At 45.9% G+C, this 23,720-nt stretch overlaps 1 protein-coding gene across 9 annotated transcripts in view; it reads left to right on the forward strand.

The window, feature by feature from the left end:
• Window positions 1-23,720, forward strand: part of LOC111547669 (RH-like protein) — a 57,257-nt gene that overhangs the window by 32,985 nt on the left and 552 nt on the right. For 4 of the 9 annotated variants that reach the window (XM_023219602.1, XM_023219606.2, XM_023219604.2 and 1 more), the window contains 3 exons: window positions 801-934; window positions 10,971-11,050; window positions 16,207-16,280. In XM_023219602.1, coding sequence (XP_023075370.1) covers window positions 801-934; window positions 10,971-11,050; window positions 16,207-16,280 — 288 coding nt within the window. Of the gene's footprint in view, window positions 1-800; window positions 935-1,847; window positions 2,018-10,970; window positions 11,051-16,206; window positions 16,281-23,720 lie in introns of all 9 variants that reach the window. The other 5 variants (XM_023219605.1, XM_023219607.1, XM_023219608.1 and 2 more) reach the window with 5 other exon arrangements.

Consider the following 23,720-nt stretch of genomic DNA (forward strand, 5'->3'; position numbering starts at 1 on the left):
GTTTTGCCATGTTGGACATGCTGGTCTTGAACTCCCGACTTCAGGTGATCCACCCACTTCGGCCTCCCAAAGTGGTGGGATTACAGGCTTGAGCCACCACGCCCGACCTGGATTTTTATTCTGAAGACTAATGGGGATTCTAAGGAAGGAACCAGCCTGATTGAATTTGCATTTGTGTCCACATCTGCTGGCTCACGGCTGTGTGGGAGGCTGAGTGATGGGGAGGAAGGATTACTGAATGGGGATCTGGAGGTGTGGCCTCATGCTTTGTTTCTAACCAGCTGTGTTGTCTTTGGGATGGTGCTTAAATTTGGGCTAGACCAGTGGGTCTCGGTCACCCCCCAGGGGACATCTGATAATGTCTGGAGGCATTCTTGGTTGACACAGTGGGGTGGGGGCTGCTACTGGCAGCTAGTGGGGAGAGACCAGGGATGCTGCCTAACATCCCACAGTGCACAGGGCAGCCCCCACCACAAGGAACTATCAGCTGAAACTGTGCCTAGTGCCTACACTGGACCCTTGCTACTCAAAGTGTGGCCCGTGGACCAGCAGCATTGGCATCACCTGGGACCTTGTTAGAAATGCTCTTAGACCCACCCCACATCCACTAGAGCCCACTGTTCATTTCAACAAACTCCCCGACGATGTGAGTGCACGTTCAATCTGAGAAGGGCTTCTTTGAGGTGAGCCTTAGTGCCCATCCACCTTTGGTGGCCCCGGATGCCAAGGGTGTGTGAAAGGGGTGGGTAGGGAATATGGGTCTCACCTGCCAATCTGCTTATATTAACATTTGTCCACAGGTGTGTTTTAACCGAGTGCTGGGGATTCACGAGAGCCACAGCGTGCACTACACCTTCGGCTTGCCGGGTCTGCTTGGAGAGATCGCCTACATTGTGCTGATGGCGCTTCATGTTGTCTGGGCCAGCAGTAACATGTGGGTCACTGGGCTTACCCCCCATCCCCTTAACACTCCCCTCCAACTCAGGAAGAAATGTGCGCAGAGTCCTTAGCTGGGACGTGTGCATTCAGGGCCAGGTGCTCAGTTGGCTTCAGTAAATGTTTGTTGGCTGATTTATTCAGAAATTCTGCCCAGCCCCTACCTTGGATGGATTTATCACCTCTCCAGGCCACCTCTTCTTTCCAAATGGGGCAGCCTAGGTGTAGGACAAAGATGCGAAATCTGAGACCCCACAAAGACAGAGCAGGTCAAATAGGCCCAAGCCAATTAAGACTGTGGTTCAGGTCATGATGCAGAGCTTTGCTGTGGACCTGCTCCCACTGCGTACTAGCTGGGCATGCGGCTTAACCTTTCTCGGCCTCAGTCACCCCATTGTAAATGGAGATAATGATACTATCTCCCCTCATAGGGCTGTTGGGATGCTACTGGATTTATAAGCGAATGCAGGAACATGCGAAGCACAGCCCATCCCTGAGGCCCAGAGAGGGGTGGACCTTGGCTGAGGTCTCACTGTGAGGTGGGAATGTGGGCCTCCAGACCAGAGGGAGGTCCTGTGGCCCCTAGACAGTGGACAGCAATGGTCAGTTTGACACACCAGAGCCCTGGCCATTGCCTCCTGGATGTTGTGTGAATATTTTCTGGACATGGCTTATATAAAATGAAAAAGTGAATTGGGTGCGATATAGGGATAGATTTTTAGAGATGAACTGATAGCATGATGATAATCATATTCACTGATATCATTTACTACTGTTATTGACTGCTTTATAAGTGTTGGGCATTAGGCTAAAAACCATTATATGCATGATCTCCTTGAATTCTCAAAACTGCCTACTGAGGTAATCTCAGACTCTAAGAAATGATATTTAGGAGAAGTTATCTGCCCAAGATCACTCGGTTGGAACCTGGCTGTAAAAAGGGCTGAAGCAGGTGATGAGGAGCTGATGTGTTTGGAGGTGTCTCAGGGAAATCATGGAGGTGCTGGGGTTCCTTCCGGTTCTTGGATGCCTTATACAGAGATAACCGTAGCCCCAAATTATAGGGATCGCATAACAATGGGTGAGACATCCTTGCTTGGGGTGAGGAGGGGATGACCTGTGTGAAGCAAGGCGCCTCTGTAATGGGTTCCAGTGATGTGTCTGCCACTGTCTTAATAACTGTGCAATTCTAAGCAGAACCTTTCCTCCCTCTGGGCCTGAGAGTTCCCCTCTGTAAGGTGAGGACTTGACCTAGCAAGGTCCCACTCGGATGCCTGTAGAGAACAGGCAGGGGAGGTTAGAAAAAAAAAGCCCATGAAGGAAGGGAGCTCTTCAGCTCGCACCCACCATCACAGTGCAGGGACCCAGGCTCAGTGTTGCCAGATCCGATGACTTCTCAAGAGAAGCTTGAAATCTAGAGTTTTGCATGGGCTCTCCCAAGTACTGGCAGAAAATTCAAGATTGTTAGTAACACTGTGTGGCTAAATTCTGCTTGTGGGCTGTCTAGATCCCCAATTCTGTGATTCTGTGGTTCTCTGGAAGCATTGGTTCTCCACAGCGCCTGCTTCACCTGGAAGCTTGTTAGAAATGCAAGCTCTATCTATGGCCCCACCTCAGACCTACCCAATCAGAAATCTGGGGGTGGGACCTAGCAGTTCATGTTTTAATAAGCCTCACAGGTGTTCTCTTGCAAGCTCAAGTTTTAGAACCACTGACCTATAGCCAAAAAAGAAAAAACCGATCAGTGGTTTGCTGGTAAAGGATTAATTTAACAACTGGCTCTCCAAGAAGATAAAGCCTTGATTGGTAACACTTGCAATTTCTATGGTACAAACGCTTCCCACATGACTGAGTTCAAGTTGTCAAGGAGACATCACTGCACATGGACTTGGGAAGAGATGAGAACAATCAGCCCACTGAGCCTATGGGAACTGGCTCCAGCACATCTCTGCAAGTCAACTCTCATCAGGGTGAGTGAGTTGAGGACCAAGAAGCAGTTATCCTCTTGCCTTTGCAGGACGCAGGCAAAGGGAAGGGCACAGTGACAGTGATGATCTCTCATCCAGAGGCCTTTGGTCTGCTGAGAGTAAAAGGTGTGGGCTTCACCAGTCGTGAAGCCAGCCTTGCAGCCTTAGTCATGGTACTCAAACTCTCTAAATCTCAGTTTTCTATCTGTAAAATGAGAAAATAAGACCTATGTCACAGGGTTGCTGTGCAGATTTAGCAACAGAACATAGCCCCTTTCTCTATGATGAGTGATGCTGCATCAGTATGAGGACATCTCTATGTAATGGAAAGACGGAGAGAGGATTAAGGGCAAAGTCAGAACACTTAATAGGAACTGTGGATTAGCTACTTGGTGGCATTGGGCAAGTCAGTTGACTTTGCATTAATTCCACAAACAATATTCCCCAATTTCCTATTCAGATGAGCATATGTGATTGAGTCAGATGCGGTGATCAGAGCCAGGATGGAGCATTTCTCACAAACTGTGGGATTTTTAAGTGATGGGAAGGCACACTGAAATGGTATTGAATCATGCAGTGCAGATACTCTTTTTCAGTTCTCAATCCTCTGATTACATCAGGGAGAAAAGAAAGTTCCCACTTGGGCTGAGAATCTCTGCACCCTTCTAGCTCTTGTTAACCACTCTTTTGAATAGCAGAGAAAACCTCAGGTTGCCATATCTGGGAGAGATTCTAGCAACATTTTGTTTTCATTATATCTCTTTTTACAGCTACCTCCCATTTCCCTTCCATTTTAAGCTAGTAACACAGTTTTCTTTTAAATTCATTTATTTAAATGTAAAAATAAGTCTATTTGGAGAAAAAAAAATTTTAAATAGCATCTCTGGAATGCCAATATGGCTAAATTCATGAATGTTGTCCTCAAATGATGAAATCTGGGAAGCATCTGGCCAAGCTTTGTGGACAGGCCTGCCTAGTTTGAATCCCAAGAGCTACCCATTCCAAGCCACAAAACATTGGAATTCTTGGTTCACTTCCCTAACCTGAACTTGCCCCCTGTGAGATAGGGACACTAATAGCTCACTCACAGGGCTGCTGTGAGGACATGTGTTGAGTGAGGTCTGGCCAGGGAAGACCCCGTGCAGGGTGACTGTTATCATGGTGATGGATTTCTGCTTCATTCATTTCTTTTTCCAGACAGCATCATATAGAATGAGTTGTGGGATGGCAGTCAGCAGGCTTGGGTTTATCCTTTATTCTGCCACTTATTACTTAAAAAACAACAAAAAACAACCCCAACTTATATAGTATAAGCTATATCTAGAAAAGTGCAGATATCATACAAGTACCATTTGATGAATCTTCTGATATCCCTATGTAACCAACACCCAGAACCTCTTCATGTCTCATTCTAGGATAACCACTAACCTGACTTCTAACAGCAGCAGTCGGTTTTGTCTGTTTTTGTACATTATATATGTGATGGTTTGGATGTGTCCCCCAAATTTCATGTGCTGTAAACTTAATCCTTCAATTCATATGTTGATGGTATTTGGAGGAAGGGCCTTTGTATGATGGGACTGGTGACTAATAAGAAGAGAAAGAGAAATCTGAGCTGGCATGCTCTTGCCCTCTCACCGTGTGATGACTTCTCCATGTTACGATGCAGCAAGAAGGCCCTCACTGGATGGTGGCACCATGCTTTTGGACTTCCTGGCCTCCAGAACTGTGAGCTAAATAAATTTATTTTCTTTATAATCACCCAGTTTGATATTTTGTCATAGCAACAGAAAATGGACAAAGAAACAAAATTAATGCAAGAAGTAAAGTTTTTGCTGTAACAGATTCCCGAAAATGTGGAAGTGGCTTTGGAACTGGGTGATGGGAATGGGTTGGAAGAGTTTTGAGCAGGCTAGAAAAAGCCTGTATTGTCAAGAATGGAGCTTAGGCCAGGCATGGTGGGTCAAGCTTGCAATCCCAGCATTTTGGGAGGCTGAAGCAGGAGGATCAACTGAGGTCAGGAGTTTGAGACCAGCCTGGCTAACATGGTGAAACCCCGTTTCTACTAAAAATACAAAAAATTAGCTGGGCGTGGTAGTGCACACCTGTAATCCCAGCTATTCAGGAGACTGAAGCAGGAGAATCACTTGAACCTGGGAGGCAGAGGTTGCAGTGAGCTGAGATCGCACCATTGCACTCCAGCTTGGGCAACAAGAGTGAAACTCCATCTCAAAAAAAAAAAAAAAAAAAAAAAGAATGGAGCATTAAAGACAGTTCTGCAGTTCTGGTGAGGGCTTAAAAGAAGACCCCAGAACTAGGGAAAGTCTGGAGCTTCTTAATGGTTACTTAAGTCAATGAGATCAGAATGCTGATAGAAATGTGACTGATAAAGGCCATTCTGATGAGGTCTCAGATAGAACTGAAGAACCGCGTGTTGGAAACTGGAGCAAAGGTCATCCTTTTTATAAAGAAGCAAAGTTCTTAGCTGAACTTCATCTGTGCCAGAGTGATTTACGGAAGGCAGAAAATTGTGTAGGTCAGCCATGTTGTAGAGAATGAAAGAACATTTTCAGCTGAGAAAACAAACTGAGGATGTGACCAAGCTATCGATTGATAAGAAAATTACTACACATAGAACAAAGCCAGAGGCTGTTCATCAGGACAAGGGAGAAAAACTCCAAAGGCATTTCAGAGATCTTCAAGGGCTGCCCCTCCCATTACTGGCCCAGAGTTCTAAGAGGGCAGAATGGTTTGGAATGACCAGCTGCTGCCCAGGGCTGCCTTGGTCTCTGCTCCCTACATTCTGGTGCAGCATTCCTCAGCCATCCCAGCTGTGGCTCAAGTGGCCCCAGGTGTGATGTGGAAGGTAAAAGTCATAAACCTTGGCAGCATCCACATGGCACTAATTTTGAAGGTGTGCAGAATGCAAAAGCTGAGGGGGCATTGCCTTCTTCTACCTATATTTCAAAGGATGCTGTGAACAGCCACCACAGAGAGCCCCCTAGCAGAGCAGTGTCTAGTGGAGCTACAAGGGTGGGGCCGCTGCCAATTCCCCAGAACGGTAGAGCTATCATAGTGCAATGCCAGCTTGGGAGAACTGCAGGCATGAGACTCCAACCTGTGAGAACTGCAGCATGGGCAGAGCCCAGCAAAACCACAGGGGCAGGGCTCCCCAATGGGGGTCCAAATTTCATAGTGTGCCCAGGAGGTGGCACATAGAGTAAAAGATCATTCTGAAGGTTTAAGGTTTAATGTTGTTCTCTATGTTGGGTTTTGTACTTTCTTGGAACCAGTTACCCTTTTTTCCTTGCCTCTTTTTCCTTTTAGAATGGGAATGTCTGTCCTATGCCTGTTCCACTGTTGTATTTTGGAAGTAGATAACTTGTTTTGATTTTACAGTCTCACAGCCAGAGGGAATCTCCCATAATGAATTGTACCTTAAGTCTCACCCACATCTGATTTAGATGAGACCATAGACTTTGGACTTTTGAGTTGGTGCTGGAACAAGTTAAGACTTTGGGGGTTATCTAAATGTGGTGTTTCATGCCTGTAATCCCAGTGATTTGGGAGGCCGAGGTGGGAGGATTGCTTGAGCCCAGGAGTTCAAGACCAGCCTGGGCAACATAGTGAGACCTGTCTCTACAAAAAATAAAATTAAAAAAATTAGCCAGGCATTGCGGCATGTGCCTGTAGTTCTAGTTACTTAGGAAGCTGAGGTGAGAGGATCACTTGAGCCCAGGAGTTTGAGGCTGCAGCGAGCTATGGTCATGCCACTGCATTCCAGCTAGGGCAACAGAGTGAGATTCTGTCTCTACAAATAAAATTAACTAAATGTAACTGGATATGGTGGCACACATCTGTGGTCCTAGCTACTCAGGAGGCTGAGACAGGAGAATTACTTGAGCCCAGGAGTTTGAGGCTGCAGTGAGCTATGATCATGCCACTGCATTCCAACCTGGATGATAGAGTGAAATCCCATCTCTAAAAACAAAACTTTGGGGCTATTGAGATGAATTTTGCATGTGAGAAGGACATGCATTTTGGGGGCTGGGGCAGAATGCTATAGTTTGAATGCATCCCTCAAATTTCATCTGTTGGAAACTTAATCTCTAAATTCATGTGTTGATGAAATTGGAGGTGAGGTCTTTGGGAGGTAACTAGGATTAGATAAAGTTATCAGGGTGGGGCCCCTGTGATGAGACTGGTGGCTTACAAGAGGAAGAGAGGGCCGGGCACGGTGGCTCACGCCTGTAATCTCAGCACTTTGGGAGGCCGAGACTGGCGGATCATGAGGTCAGGAGATCGAGACCATCCTGACTAACACGGTGAAACCCCGTCTCTACTAAAAATACAAAAATTAGCCGGGCACTGTGGTGGGCGCCTGTAGTCCCAGCTACACAGGAGGCTGAGGCAGGAGAATGGCGTGAACCTGGGAGGTGGAGCTTGCAGTGAGTGGAGATCGCGCCACCGCACTCCAGCCTGGGCAACAGAGTGAGACTCCGTCTCAAAAAAAAAAAAAAAAAAAAGAGGAAGAGAGACCTGAGCTGACATGCTCTTGCCCTCTTGCCATATGATACCCTCTGCCATGTTATGGCACAAGAAGAAGGTCCTCAACAGATGCCAGCAGCATGCTCTTGGACTTCCCAGCCTCCAGAACCATGAGCTATATATACTTATTTTATAAATTACCCATTCTGTGGTATTCTGTTACAGCAACAGAAAATGAACTGAGATAATATACGTGGACTCATACAGTAAGTCTGTGCTTTTGTATGCTTTTTTACTCAACATTGTAGTTGTGAGATTCATCCAGGTTGTTAAGCATTGCTGTACCCTTTTTCCACTGGGATATAGTGTTGTGTCATGCTTTGGTCTTAATTTATAAAGGTGACTGAGTGACATTTTCTTCCAGTATTATTGGAAGGAAAGTTTTGTTGTTCACAGTTCCCCTGTAAACAAGAGGCAGAACACATCATGCAGGGCCACACAAAACTGTATCACCCAGGGACCAGGCAGCAGAAGGAGAGGGGGAACTGGGACTATGCCTGTATGAAAAAGAGTGGTGGGAGAGTAACTGGGTGAGGGCATCCACTAATGGCCAGGAAGTGAAAACACTTACGTTGGAGTTTGTAGCTGAGGGGTTTATGAGTTTCCCATGCCTGAGAAAGCTGACTTGCAAGAAAATGAGATAAACAACTTTGGCCATTAGTGTGGCCCTGTGATAAATGAATGCCAAATAGACAAATAGAGAATCTGAGAAAAGATAGTTGGAACAAGTGTGCCATTGTGTGAATACAGCAGAATTTATTTATCCATTATTGAGGAAGATTTGGGTAGTTTCCAGTTTGGAGCTATTAGGAATATTCTAGTATTGCTCCTATGAACATTCTAGCACTTTTATTTTTGGAACACACGAATGCACTTCCATTAATTATATGCCTAGAAGTGAAATTGTTGAATTATACAGTATTCACACAGTCAGCTTTAGTGGCTACTGCTAAACAATTTTCTCTAGTACTTTGTGCCAATCTAATCCCCAGTAGTATATACAGAAGCTCCTTTTACTCCACATTTTGCTAACACTTGGTGTTTTCCTGCTTTATGATTAGTCATTTAGGAATCAAACCTGTTGCTCAAATTTTGCTATCTCTAATAACCAACTAAACGGAGCACTTTTCATCTGATTTTGGACAGCTGAATCTTTTCTTATGAAATGTCTATTCAAGTTAGTTTGCCCATTTTCTATGGTGGTGGTTGGTCTTTTTCTTATTGATTTGTAGGAATTCCTTACATATCCTGAATATGAATCCGACTTTGTGGGTTACCTTTTTCCTTCTTTCTTTCTTTTTGACAAGGAGTCTCCCTCTGTCACCCAGGCTGGGATGCAGTGGCGCTAGCTCACTGCAACCTCTGCCTCCCAGGTTTAAGCAATTCTCATGCTTCAGCCTCCTGAGTAGCTTAGATTACAGGCACATGCCACCATGCCCAGCTAACTTTTGTATAGATGAAATAATTTTTGGTAGAGACAGGGTTTTGCCATGTTGGCCAGGCTGATCTTTGGCCTCAACTTTGGCCCACCTTGGCCTCCCAGAGTCCCAGGATTACAGGTGTGAGCCACTGCGCCCAGCCCACCTTTTACTTTCTTAATGGTGTCTTTTGAACAAGAGAGGTTCTTAATTTTAATATAGTCCAATTTATCATTGTTCCCTTTATGTTTAGTTCTTTTATGTCCTGTTTAAGAATTTTTGCAGCTGGCGTGGTGGCTCATGCCTGTAATTTCAGCACTTTGGGAGACTGAGGCGGGCAGATCACGAGGTCAAGAGATCAAGATCATCCTGGCCAACATGGTGAAACCCCATCCCTACTAAATATACAAAAAATTAGCTGGGCATGGTGGCTGACTCATGCCTGTAGTCTCAGCTACTTGGGAGGCTGAGGCGGGAGAATAGCTTGAACCTGGGAGGCAGAGGTTGCAGTGAGCTGAGATCGCGCCACTGCACTCCAGCCTGGTGACAGAGCAAGACTCCAACTCAAGAAAAAAAAAAAAGAAATTTTGCAAGGTCATGCAGATGTCCCCCTGAATTTTTTCTAAAAATCACTTAATATTAGATCAATGAATTGAGTAATTGACTCCATTTTTCAGTCATTCAATAAACATTTCCCTGAGGTTTTGATAACCTGAACTGTGTTTGGTGCTGGGGAGGAAGCAAACTATTGAAGATATACAAAGATGGCAAAGATGAGGGCCTGGAGCTTGCCATGCGGATGGGGGGATGGCTGCCTGAATGGTTGGGCAGGTAGTTGTTGATATCTGCACTCACTACTTGAGCAGCAGGGTGGCAACTCTTTTTATCTTTTTAATTTATTTTTCTAGTCTGAGGGTAGTTCTTTTCAATTCTCTCCACTCTCCCATGATCTTACGAAGTAGGAACTGTCATTATTTCCCCCACTTTATAAGGAACAATCAGTAAAGACAGGTAAGATAACCAAATGACATACAAGGTGGGGTCCACCCCACCCCACAAGGCTGCAGGCTTGGGGCTTTGCTTTGTCTTAAAAATGAGAATATGAGCTGCCCACCTGTTGAGACAAGAAATAGGAAAGGCTTAAAAAACTGGCTTGTTGTGTACAACTATCCGTGGGGCTACAGTGAAGGCAGTTCCCAGGTGCAGGCTGAACCCTGGCACAATCACATTTAGCATCCAAGGGCCCCCATAATATCTTAATCTTTGAATTGAACCTCTGGGGTTGCCTTGAAGGAGAGAGGTCCTGGAAGTATGTTCAAGGGGTAAGGATGGGCAGGGGAGATGGGTCTGAAAGCCAAGCTCTACCCCACCCACCTTGCCCCAAGAGAAATAGAACCTTTATCTTTAATTGCCTGATGAGAAAACTGGGGGCTGGCCAGACATGGTGGCTCATGCCTGTAATCCCAGCACTTTGGGAGGCTGAGGCGGGCAGATCACTTGAGGTCAGGAGTTCGAGACCGGCCGGGTCAACATGGGGAAATCCCATCTCTATTAATAATACAAAAATTAGCCAGGTATGATGGCATGTGCCTGTAGTCCCAGCTACTTGAGGCACAAGAATCGCTTGAACCTGGGGGGCAGAGGTTGCAGTGAGCCGAGATCGTGCCACTGCACTCCAGTCTGGACGACAGAGTGAGACTCCGTCTCACAAAACAACAACAACAACAAAAAAAAGAGAGAGAGAGAAAACTGGAGGCTCTGAGAGGTTAAGGGACTTGCCCAGGGTCTTGCAGTTAGTAAGTGACAGAGCTGGCACTTGAGCTTGGGTTTTCTGACTCCTGGTCTGGTTCATTATCCACAAGGTGCTGAGAACTAAAATATGCCACAGGCGATCTTGGAATCTCCTTCCCCTCCCTCCCTCCCACATGTCTGCATGGCTTTTGGGGAAAATGACAGGGGAATGTACCAGCCAGGAAGAGGACCCTTGTTTTCCTCATGGCCCTTCCCGGCAATGGCACTACTGACACCAACAGTCCTTTTTGTCCCTGATGACCTCTGCTGCCTGATGCCCAAGTGACCACCTCTGCTTTGTCATTTCTAGGATCGGCTTCCAGGTCCTCCTCAGCACTGGGGCATTCAGCTTGGCCATGGCGATGAGTATCACATCTGGTCTCCTGACAGGTCAGTGTGAGGCCACCTTTCTTCTACCATTGCCCAGGACACAGCACCTATATCCAGAGCACACCCTGCCATGTGGCTGGATGTATGTGTGCCCCATCTCCTTCCCTGAGGATCACATAATTTCAGAATTGGAAAGGTCCTTAGAGGTCACCTGCTGCTGATGTGGACTGTGAGGCCAGGGAAGGGAAGGGACATCCCTGAGGTTATAAGGAGGGTGAGTGGCAACATTGCAGACTTTTGAACCCAGGGCTGATGATCACACTCAGTTTTGCACAGAAGCCTGAGAAAATCCATACACACAAAAGCCTACCTTTTATTTCTGAGGACACCCATAATACTATTTTATTCAACAGATATTTATTCAATATCTACTATGAGCCAGGCACTGGGGACACAGCCGTGAGCAAAACAAATTCTCTGACTTCATAGAATTGACCTTCTAGCGGGGAAAGTATTAACAATAAGTAGACAAATAAGTGTCTACTATGTCAGATGGTAATAAGTGGCTATGAAGACAGAGCAAACTAGAGACACACAGAGTCAATGTGGGATGGGGTGTTCTTTTAGAGGGGTGGTCAGGGAGGGCTTATCTGAGTAGCTGGCTTTTAAGCAGAGGCCCCAGTGAAGAGGAGGGAGATATGCCATGCATTTAGTTAGGGGAAGAACCTTCCATGAAAATAGGATAGCAAGTGCAAAGGCCCTGAGGCAGGAGCATGCTTTGTGTGTTGAGGGAACAGTAAGGAGACCAGTGTGGTTGGTGTGAATGGAGTGAGAAGGAGTGGCAGGGGTTGAGGGCAGAATGGTAGTGAGGAGCAGGCCCCTATAAAAGATGGGAAGCCATTGGAGATCTTTCAACAAAGGAGTAAAGTATGTTTCTGCTCTTGCAATACAATAGAACAGCAAAAAATCTTGGGGAGTTGCTAATTAGCCAGTTTTACTTATATGCCAGGTGAAAATATGTGGCTATGTGCAGTGGCTCACACCTGTAATCCCAGCACTTTGGGAGACCGAACTGGGAAGATCACCTGAGATCAGGAGTTCGGGACCAGCCTGGCCAACATGGTGAAACCCTGTCTCTACTAAAAATACAAAAATTAGCCAGGCGTGGTGGCGGGTGCCTATAATCCCAGCTGCTTGGGAGGCTGAGGCAGGAGAATTGCTTGAACCCGGGAGGCAGAGATTGCAGTGAGCCGAGACTCTGTCTAAAAAAAAAAAGGAAAAAAGAAAAAAAGAAAAAACACATTCAGGCCGGGAGCAGTGGCTCACGGCTGTAATCCCAGCACTTTGGAAGGCTGAGGCGGGCAGATCACCTGAGGTCAGGAGTTGGAGACCAGCCTGACCAACATGGCAAAACCCTGTCTCTACCAGAAATACAAAAATTAGCCAGGCATGGTGGCATGTGCCTGTAGTCCCAGCTACTTGGGAGGCTGAAGTACGGGAATGGCTTGACCCCAAGAGGTGGAGGTTACAATGAGCTGAAGTTGCACCACTGCCGTCCAGCCTAGGCGAGAGTGAGACTGTCTCAAAAAAAGAAAAGAAGAAAGAAAATATGCATTCCATCCAGAACTGTTCACCTTTATTCTATAAGCAAACATCTTTTATTGGTTAGACACCCATATACATGTCCCTAAGCAGGAGGTGGATGCCAAATAAGAGACAAATGGCATTAGACACTATGAGTTGTGTGACGTCGGGCATGTCACTTCACTCCCTCTGAGCCTTGGTTAGCTTCTCTGTAAAATGAAAGGATTGTAATAACTAAGCTGGCTTCCTTCCAGCTTTAACAAACTATATAGAGGTACTTTTTGGAGTTACCTGGGTAATTTTTGAGCGTGAGATTGGCTAGAATTCCTTTAATATAACAGTGTTGGGCCTTTGCTTTCGGCAGAGTCTGTGTGAAGAAGCAGAGGCGGAGTAGAGTTAATTCCGTAAGTTAATGTTCAGTTCGTGGCAGCTGGCAATCCAACCCTGGGAAAGGCTGCCAGATTTAGCAAAACTGCAAGGTGTCTGTTTTTAAATTCGAAATGAATTGGGTATCCTGCATTTTATTTGGCAACTCTATCCCGGGAATCACACTGTTCACTGTTATCACTGGTATGTTCAAAGTGGTGCTGACTTGTACTCTGTCTTGCAAAGTACCTGGGGGTCTTTTTTTTTTTTTTTTTTTGAGACGGAGTCTGGCTCTGTCGCCTGGGCTGAAGTGCAGTGGCGCAATCTCAGCTCACTGCAAGCTCCGCCTCCCGGGTTCACGCCATTCTCCTGCCTCAGCCTCCCGAGTAGTTGGGACTATAGGCGCCCACCACCACGCCCGGCTAATTTTTTGTATTTTTAGTAGAGATGGGGTTTCACCGTGTTAGCCAGGATGGTCTCGATCTTCTGACCTCGTGATCAGCCTGTCTCGGCCTCCCAAAGTGCTGGGATTACAGGCATAAGCCACCACGCCTGGCCCTAGGGGTCTTATGTTTCACTGGAGTCAAAAAAGATGAACAGAGGAAAAGACAATCATATTGTTCCTTTAAGAGTTAAGACCGACAGGCTTTCCTCTTTATATGTTGTTTTTGACATTAGCAAACTGGTGATTAAAAACAACTTGGGTGGCTCATACTTGTAATCCCAGCACTTTGGGAAGCTGAAGTAGGAGAATAGCTTGAGGCCAGGAGTTCAAGACCAGCCAGGGCAACATAGTGAGACCCCCATCTTTACAAAAGATACAAAAATTAGCCAGACATGGTGGTACACCTGTAGTCCCAGCTACTCCGGAGGCTGAGATGGGAGGATCAGTTGAGCCTGGAGGCAGAAGTTGCAGTGAGCTGAGATCGTGCCATTGCATACCAGCCTGGACAACAGAGCGAGACCCTATCTCAGAAAAGGAAACAAAACAACTTGGACAATGGAAGGGGGAAAAATTCCCTCAAGCAGCCAAAATTGCACCAAATGGACTCCCAGAAGCCAAGCATTTAACTTGTTAATTGACCTCTCTATTTGGAGCCTGTCTATACTTATTTAAGAAACAATCCTATCAAGCATAGTTATTGGATTTCTCAGCTCAGGTAGATTAGAAATAGCAGATTAGAGGTGGGCTAGGTTTCTAGAGGTAAAGTACACCAGCAGAAGTTAGAAGTGAAAGCAAAGAGCCTAACAGAAGAAGATAAATTCTTTTTTTTTTTTTTTGAGACAGAGTTTTGCTTTTGTTGCCCAGGCTGGAGTGCCGTGGCACTATCTCAGCTCACCGTGTAACCTCCGCCTCCCAGGTTCAAGCGATTCTCCTGCCTCATTCTCCCGAGTAGCTGGGATTACAGGCATGCACCACTACGCCCGGCTAATTTTGTATTTTTAGTAGAGACAGGGTTTCTCCATGTTGGTCACACTGGTCTTGAACTCCCGACCTCAGGTGATCTGCCCGCCTTGGTCTCCCAAAGTGCTGGGATTACAGGCGTGAGCCACTGCGACCGGCCAAGAAATTCTTAAAACTGGACACAAGAACACAAAACGCTTGGGCTGCTCAGAGATTAGACCAACAACCCTCCATGGCTACACACCTTTTCCACATTATATGGCACGTTATAAGTGGGTATTCCTAGTGATGGTTCTGATTTTTTTTTTTAGAAAAAGTCTGAATATGTTTAGTGTTGTCTCAGAAGACAAAATATATTTTAGACAGATATTCCTGAGTGATGAGTAAGCCTCAGCTATCTGGAAAATTCATGCAGGCGCCAGAGATCATTACTGAGTAATTCAAGCTAACTGCGTCATATGCTGGTTGTACCCTGCATGCCAATATCACCTAAGGGAAGCACCACGAAAGGGAAATTCGAATCTCACTAAGCACTCGCCCATTCATGTTAACCACGCTGGAACTGATCATCCTTAATAATACACAGATAAATCTATCAGGAGCATTTCCTTGCTTCCTGTGAAAGGAAGCACTCATTCCATGTGTCCCGTGAAATTCAGCCAACTTCCAGAAGCTGGAGGAATACATATGGCCAAGCTATCTGGGCAGAGAGTAGACGGAAAATGGAGGCTGAGCACAGTGGCTCACACCTGTAATTGCACCCTGTGGAAGGCAAAGGCGGGCAGATCACTTGAGCTCAGGTGTTCAAGACCAGCCTGGGCAACACGGCGAAACCCCGTCTCCACAAAAAATAAAAAAAAAAAAAAAAAAAAAAAAAATGAGCTGGTTATGGTAGCACACACTTGTGGTCCCAGCTACTTGGGAGGCTGAGGTGGGAGGATTGCTTGAGCCCGGGAGTTTGAGGCTGCAATGAACTGTGATTGTGCCACTGCACTCCAGCCTGGATAACAGAATGAGACCCTGTCCTAAAAACAAAAAATAAAAGATACTTAAAAAGATGGGGAAAAGGAAGGGCGGGCACCAAAGCACGTTATAAGCTACTTTCCTAACTACACAAGTAGAATCTTAAACTGAGGTTCCTGGGAGTTGACTGGAGCCAGAGAAGACAGACCTATAGGAGCACCCAATTGGAGTCATCCTCTGTAGTAGCCTGTATGTCTGACATGGATCAGCTTTCAGGGGGCCCTTCTACTCCATCTGGGGAAGGGCATCAGATGTGTGGTTCTCATGTACTGCTCAGTGCACTGCCATTCCCAGTTCTTTAAAAAAAAAAAAAAGTCTACAGAATCGGCCAGATGTTATGGCTCATGCCTGTAATACTAGCACTTTGGGAGGCCAAGGTAGGTGGATCACCTGAGGTCAGGAGTTCCAGACTAGCCTGGCCAACATGGTGAAACCCTGTCTCTACTAAATTAAAAAAAAAAAAAAGTTAGCTGGATGTGGTGGCAGGCACCTATAATCCCAGCTACTTGGGAGGCTGAGGCAGGAGAATCGCTTGAAACTGGGAGGCAGAGGTTGCAGTGAGCCGAGATTATGCCATTGTACTCCAGCCTGGGCGATAGAGCAAGACTCTGTCTCAAAATAAAAAAAATAAATAAAAATAAAATAAAATAAAATAAAATGTCTACAGAATTAAGCTAGTCCAGGAATGACAGGGCTTCCATTTATTTGTCTTTCAATTGTGGGAGAAAAAGGATTTCTATTGAGATACTGTCATTTTGACACACTATATTTCGATTAATCTTGAGATTAAAAATCCTGTGCTCCCAAAGTTTTAACATTTAATTATGCATTTAAACAGGTTTGCTTCTAAATCTCAAAATATGGAAAGGACCTCATGTGGCTAAATATTTTGATGACCAAGCCTTCTGGAAGGTAAGATTTTTCACCTATTAATGTGATAGATTTTGAGTGCGTGAACTTAAAAACATACCTGGGTATATATATTGACTTGCTGTTTTTGAGTAAAATGGAAACAAAAATGAAGTAAGGAACAGCAGGAGGAACTGGAGGAGGAACAAATCCATGATATGCGTGTGTGGGGGAGGATGGCGGGGAGGTGGCAAAGGTCACCATTTCCCTGATGCCTCAAATTCATTCACAGTCCGGGATGAGACAGCTACCACTGGCTGCACTTCCCCTTCCCATCTGCAGTCCTCAACGTAGCCAAATAGTTTTACATTCAGGTGGCAGAACCCCGCAAGGCAAGAGCAGGAAGAAGCCTCAAGCCTTGGAGTCCAACCCCTTTTTTGACAGATGCTAAGAGTAGAGATGTGACTTACCAAGGTCTTACAGCTGGCCGGGCGCAGTGGCTCACGCCTGTAATCCCAGCACTTTGGGAGGCCGAGGGGGGGCGATCACCTGAGGCCAGGAGTTTGAGACCAGCCTGGCCAACATGTTGAAACCCCATCTCTACTAAAAATACAAAAGTTAGCGGGGCGTGGTGGCACATGCCTGTAATCCCAGTTACTCGGGAGGCTGAGGCAGGAGAATCACTTGAAATCAGGAGGCGGAGGCTGCAGTGAGCCAAGATCGTGCCACTGCACTCCAGCCTGGGTGACACGAGCTGACACTCTGTCTCAAAAAAAAAAAATAATAATAATAATCTTACAGTGTGTGAGTATCCAGGCTGAGTCCTGAACACAGCTCTTGATAAATGATAACAGGCAGGCACAAAAAAATTTGTTGTACAGGAGTCTGAGATCACTTAGCAAAGGGACATAGAACTCAAACAACTCAGCAGCTGCTGAGGGTCCCGTGTTACATTGTAGTGTTTGTTGTTGAGACTGTGCTAGAAAGAAGGTAAAGAAGGTTGGGGCTCACTCCCTGCCCCCCTCCCACTCTTCTCCCTTTGACCTACACTCATAGTTCACGCAGCACTCTGATGTGTCCCCTTAGGCCATCCTCTAGTCAATGCTGTGGGTAGGCTAGACCAGCAGGGACCTGTATTGTCACAGCAAGTCCAGGCCAACAGAGGTCAGACTGCTGCCCGGTGTTGTACCTTTGTGAGTGGCAGAGCCAAGCCAGAACCCAGGCCTTCTGAGTCCCAGGCCAATGTTTGCCCCACCCAGCATCCAAGACGTCGCTCACTAAAGGGACAGAGAAGCAGCCTTATTATGGGCCTGGACACCTGTGCCTGAGGGGTCAAGCAGAGAGAACCTGAGGAGAGACCCTGCCCCTTCTTTTCCTTCTCCTTCCTCTCCTTTCTCTTCTTCTTCCGCTTCAAATAGCTTTTTGAGGTATAACTGGCAATCAATTGTACATGTTTAGGCCGGGTGTGGTGGCTTATGCCTGTAATCCCAGCACTTTGGGAGGCCAAGGCGGGTGGATCACTTGCGATCAGGAGTTTGAGACCAGCCTGGGCAACATGGTGAGACTCTGTCTCCACTAAAAATATAAAAATCAGCCAGACGTGATGGCAGTCGTCTGTAATCCCGGCTACTTGGGAGGCTGAGGCAGGAGAATCACTTGAACCTGGGAAGTGAAGTTTGCAGTGAGCCCAAATCATGCCACTGCACTCCCGCCTGGGTGACAGAGCAAGACTTTGTCTCAAAAACAAAACAACTGCACATATTTAAAGTATATAATTTGATACATTTTAACGTATTTATACACCCAAGAGACCAACACCACCATCAAAACAAGGAGCACACTCATCACTTCCACACACTTCCTCCTGCTCCTTCGAAATGCCTCCCTCCCTATCCACCTGGTTCCACCCACAGGCAGCCACTGAACTACTTTCTGTCACTGTAGATGGTTTGCATTTTCTGTAATTTTTTTGTTTGAGACAGGGTCTCACTCTGTCACCCAGACTGTAGTGCAGTGACGCCATCATGGCTCACTGTAGCCTCAACTTCCCCAGGTTCAGGTGATCCGCCCCCTTCACCTTCTGAGTAGCTAGGACCACAGGTGTATGCCACCATGCCAGGCTAATTTTTGTATTTTTTTTTTTTTTTTTTTTTTGGGTAGAGATGGGGTTTCACCGTATTACCTAGGCTGGTCTCGAACTCCTGGGTTCAAGCAATCCTCCTGCCTTGGCTTCTCAAAGTGCTGGGATTATAGGTGTGAGCCACTGTGCCCAGCCCTCTGTAATGTTATACAAAGGGAATCATGCAGCACATACTCCCCTTTGTCTGGCTTCTTTTGCTCAGCGTGATTACTCTAAGAATCATCCGTGTTGTTGCGTGTAACTGACTTTGTCAGCTTCTCTCTGCAGCTGTCAGCTCCTAGCTTCTCCCAACAGCCAATCTCTCTTTGTCCCCTGCAAGGGTTCTTGCCTATGTAGCAGAATCAGGGTACTGTATTGAAAGGACTCAGAAAATTGGTTTAATCTATTCATTCATTCCTCAAGTATATATTGAATAACTACTCTATACCAAGTACTAGACTAATCAACCAAGGATACCACAAACAGGACAGATCTCCAGCTCAGTCACTTGAGTTGCAGTAAGTATTTGCTGGATAGGTCAGGTGCAGTGGCCCACACGTGTAATCCCGGCACTTTGGGGATTACTGAGACAGGAGGATCTCTTGAGCCCAGGAGGCCAAGGCTGCAGAGAACCATGATCCTGCCACTGCACTCCAGCCTGTGTGACACAGTAAGACCCTGTCTCTGAAAAAAAATTTGCTGGATAAATTAAGGAAATCTGAGGAACCCTATCTAACACTAGCCACTGCAGCAACAGGTAAACTAGAAAGAGTGTGCATTTGGAATGAGGAAACCCGATGTTAGCCATCATTCTGTAATGTCATGTATTATGTAATGTAGTGTATAATGTATTGTATTATATTATGTAATGTATGTATTATGTAGTCAAGTTCCTCGACCTCTTTCACTGGTAAAATAAGAGTAGTCATCTTTGCAGTATCTAAAAAAGTGGGTTATTTTAAAGATCAAGTGAGGTAATAATGTCTGTAACAACACTCTGTAAAATGCAAAAACCACCACATGAATGTGAAAGTTTATTACTAGGGATTTAGCCAACCACGAAGGAATGTGTGAGCATAAGAGCTATCATATTGCAAGCCTACAGTTTCTGATTTTGTGCTAGGTGCTTTTCCACATTACCTGATTTTATCCTCACAACAACCCTGCATAAAAGTAAGTATCTCGCCCAGGTGAGGTGGCTCATGCCTATAATCCCAGCACTTTGGGAGCCTGAAGTGGGCAAATCACTTGAGGTCAGGAGTTTGAAACTAGCCTGGCCAATGTGGTGAAACCCTGTCTCTACTAAAAATACAAAAAAAAAAAAAAAAAAAAAAAGCCAGGCATGGTCGCGGATGCTTGTAATCCCAGCTACTTGGGAAGCTGAGGCAGGAGAATTGCTTGAGCCTGGGATGTGGAGATTGCAGTGAGCTGAGATTGCGCCACTGCACTCCAGCCTGGGTGATAGAGCAAGGCTCCATCTCAAAAAAAAAAAAAAAAAAAAAAAAAAGTAAGTATCTCAGTCTTGAAGATGATGAAACGGAGGCCTAGAGAGATTAAGTAACTTGCCCAAAATGACAGAACTAACGCATAGAAAAGAAATTTGATGTCTTTTGGCTCCAAAGACACCCCACATATGTGTTGAGTACAGTTACTAAAGTTATTCCACCCCCACCCCACCCCCAGAAATCTTCTGACTTGTTTTCTTGCGGTTGAGTAGGACCATTTATTCGGCAGTGTACCATTCTCAGCTTGCAGTTGAAAGCCAAATATCCATTAAAGAGGCAAGGATGCAAACTTGCAAAGCTGGTAAATCCAGGGGTGATTTTTTTTTTAAATTTTTATTTCTTTGCAAACCATCCAACAAGACATTTTAAATACTCTTACTGAATTTCATGGAACTGCCTGCCAGGGTTGGAAGAACATTAAAGCCAGCTCAGCCACTGCTTCACTGGTTGGCCAGACCACACCTGGCACTTCTAGGAGGGCGCACTCACCACTCCCCAAGGGCACCCATCTCATCCTCCGATGGTTTATTAAAATGCACTCATTCATTTGCTAATTCATTCCACTACATGTATTACCCAATTTGTGACACGGTGTGAAGTACCAGAGAGACAATTCTATTATAGTTATGGGTCTCCAGGAGCCAGATATGCTAATCTCCTATCCTCCTGCAGTCTACCGTGGTCCTCATCAGATACTTATTTACAAAAATTCAGTTTGTTTATTCTTTTATTACTTTTTTTTTTTTGAGACAAGAGTCTTGCTTTGTAGCTCAGGCTAGAATGTAATGGTGTAATCTCGGCTCACTGCAACCTCTGCCTCCCAGGTTCAAGCGATTCTCCTGCTTCAGCCTCCTGAGTAGCTGGGACTACAGGTGCCTGCCACCACGGCTAATTTTTGGAGTTTTAGTAGAGATGGGGTTTCACCACATTGGCCAGGCTGAAGTGATCCGCCGGCCTTGGCCTCCCAAAGTGCTGGAATTACAGGCGACCGGCCGGAATTAGTTTTAAGAAGTGCATGTCAGTGAGCCCTTGTGCTTTGCTAAGCATGAAATAAAATCCATGGTTTATTAAACTGAAATAAAGAAGCGAAAGGTTTATTCTTTTAATGAAAGCAGAAGACACATGAAAGATTGTGTTATAAACTGAAGTTCTGGCCAGGCATGGTGGCTCACGCCTGTAATCCCAGCATTTTGGGAGGCTGAGGTGGGCAGATCACCTGAGGTCAGGAGTTCGAGACCAGACTGGCCAATTGGTGAAACCACGTCTCTACCAAAAATATAAAAAATTAGCCACGTGTGGTGGTGCACGACTATAACCCCAGCTACTCAGGAGGCTGAGGCAGAAAAATCACTTGAACCCGGGAGGCAGAGGTTGCAGTGAGCTGAGATCGTGCCACTGCACTCCAGCCTGGGCGACAGAGCGAGACTCTGTTTCAAAAAAAAAAATAAATACAAATAAATAAATATAAATAATGTAAAACGAAACAAGCAATCCTGGCAGTAGCTGCTGGAATGAGAGGCGGGAGAGGTCATAGGGAGGTCAGGGAGAATGGAGCATGGAGTTGCGTTGGATTTGGCTAAGCAGCAGGAAGTGCAAGGCATTCCAAGCAAGGGGCAGGGAACAGAAGCAGCATGAGCAACCTGGCTAGGCAGTGTGTGAAAAGGCTGAAAGGTGGCTAGAGCCACTTCAATTTCATCCTTGAGGCAAATGGGAAACTCCCAAAGGTTTGAACGGGGAAGGGATGCCTACAGTGAAAGTTTGAGAGTGAAGTAGAGTGATTGGATTGAGTGTAGGGCGGATTCTGAAGGAACTGCAATGTGCTGAAGATTATCCATTGACTTCTGAGTATTTGCAGTTTATTTTTAAAAATGATTTTGGCCGGGCGCGGTGGCTCAAGCCTGTAATCCCAGCACTTTGGGAGGCCGAGATGGGCGGATCACGAGGTCAGGAGATCGAGACCATCCTGGCTAACACGGTGAAACCCCGTCTCTACTAAAAATACAAAAAAACTAGCCGGGCGAGGTGGCGGGCGCCTGTAGTCCCAGCTACTCCGGAGGCTGAGGCGGGAGAATGGCGTAAACCCGGGAGGCGGAGCTTGCAGTGAGCTGAGATCCGGCCACTGCACTCCAGCCCGGGCAATAGAGCAAGACTCCGTCTCAAAAAAAAAAAAAAAAAAAAAAAGATTTTATTGCCAAGAAATATAAACACTACTGTTTTGGTACAAAAACATAACAAAGTGTGTTAAGAGTCCCTCTTGCTGTTTTATGCAAAGTTTTAAAAACCTCTTGTTACAGTGATATCACCCGTACTTCTGATTTCAAATAAATGTTCTAGAGACACAGTAAGGGTCCAACAAATGCTTGTTCAACAACACAAGGAAAGCCAGCTTTTAAAGTAAAGTAGGAAAACAGGCCGGGTGCAGAGGCTCACATCTGTAATCCCAATACTTTGGGAGGCTGAGGTGGGCAGATCACTTGAGGTCAGGAGTTCAAGAACAGCTTGGCCAACATGGTAAAACCCTGTCTCTACTAAAAATGCAAAAATTAGCCAGGTGTGGTGGCGCACACCAGTAGTCCCAGATATTCAGGAGGCTGAGGCAGGAAAATGGCTTGAAATGGGGAGGCAGAGGTTGCAGAGCCAAGATCATGCCACTGCACTCCAGCCTGGGGGACAGAGGGAGATGCCATCTCAAAACAAAACAAAGCAAAGCAAAATCATACAAAAACATTAGCTGGGTGTGGTGATGCACACCTGTAATCCCAGCTACTTGGGAAGCTGAGGCAGAATTACTTGAACCCCTGGGGGGAAGTTGCAGTGAGCTGAGATCGTGTCACTGCACTCCAGCCTGGGCGACAGAGGGAGACTCTGTCTCAAAATATATATATATTTTTTTAAAAAAGAAGAAAAAGTAAAGTAGGAAAACACATCAGCAGCCTGCCAACAGACTCCCCTAGCCTTGCTGAGGGCCAGTGTTCTGGGAGGCAGATCTGAATTCTAGTCCTAGTTCACCCACTGGCAGGCTGGTGCCCTTGGACAGGTCACTTATCTGGGGCTCAGTTTCTTCCTCTATAAAATGAGATCAAATCCCATGTTCTACGAGTTTGTGCTCTGGAGTCAGACAGATCTGGGTTCTACCACTGCCAGCTCTGTGATCTTGTAGCTTCAGTCTTGTCGTCTCTGACACGGAGAGAACAGTAACTCTCTCACTGTGTTGTTAGGGTTTAAAGGAGATAATGTATGTGAAATGTTAGCAAACAAGTGTTAGCTACCCTGATTTCCGGTTTCAGAGTTCCGTGGTCCAAGTTTACGCCACATGCAGCGATGTATGTTGGGCTGTGGTGTGGCAACACTTCAGCATTCACTGCATGCACAGCTTGCAGAAGAGAAGGCCAAAGGAGACCTAAGAAGGCTCTTCAAACACTTGAAAGACTGGCATGTAGGTCGAGCACGGTGGCTCAGGCCTGTGATCCCAGCAGTTTGGGAGGCCGAGACGGGTGGATCACCTCAGTTCAGGAGTTTGATACCAGCCTGATCAACATGGTGAAACCCCGTCTCCACTAAAAAATAAATACAAAAATTAGCTGGGCATGGTGGCGGGTGCCTGTAATCCCAGCTACTCGGTGGCTGAGGCAGGAGAATAGCTTGAACCCGGGAAGCGGAGGTTGCAGTGAGCTAAGATTGTACCACTGCACTCCAGCCTGACAGACAAGAGTGGAACTCCATCTCAAACAAACAAACAAAACAAACAAACAAAAACTGGCAAGCAGAAGAAAAAGATTTTTTCTCTACACTTCTCCAAAGAATTTAACTAGGCCCAGGGGAGGTGCAGTTTAAATTTCTAACAATCTCAACTGTCTGCCAAATGGAATGAGCTACTTC

This window comes from Piliocolobus tephrosceles, chromosome 1 (genome assembly GCF_002776525.5).
Source record: "Piliocolobus tephrosceles isolate RC106 chromosome 1, ASM277652v3, whole genome shotgun sequence".
Taxonomy (NCBI): domain Eukaryota; kingdom Metazoa; phylum Chordata; class Mammalia; order Primates; family Cercopithecidae; genus Piliocolobus; species Piliocolobus tephrosceles.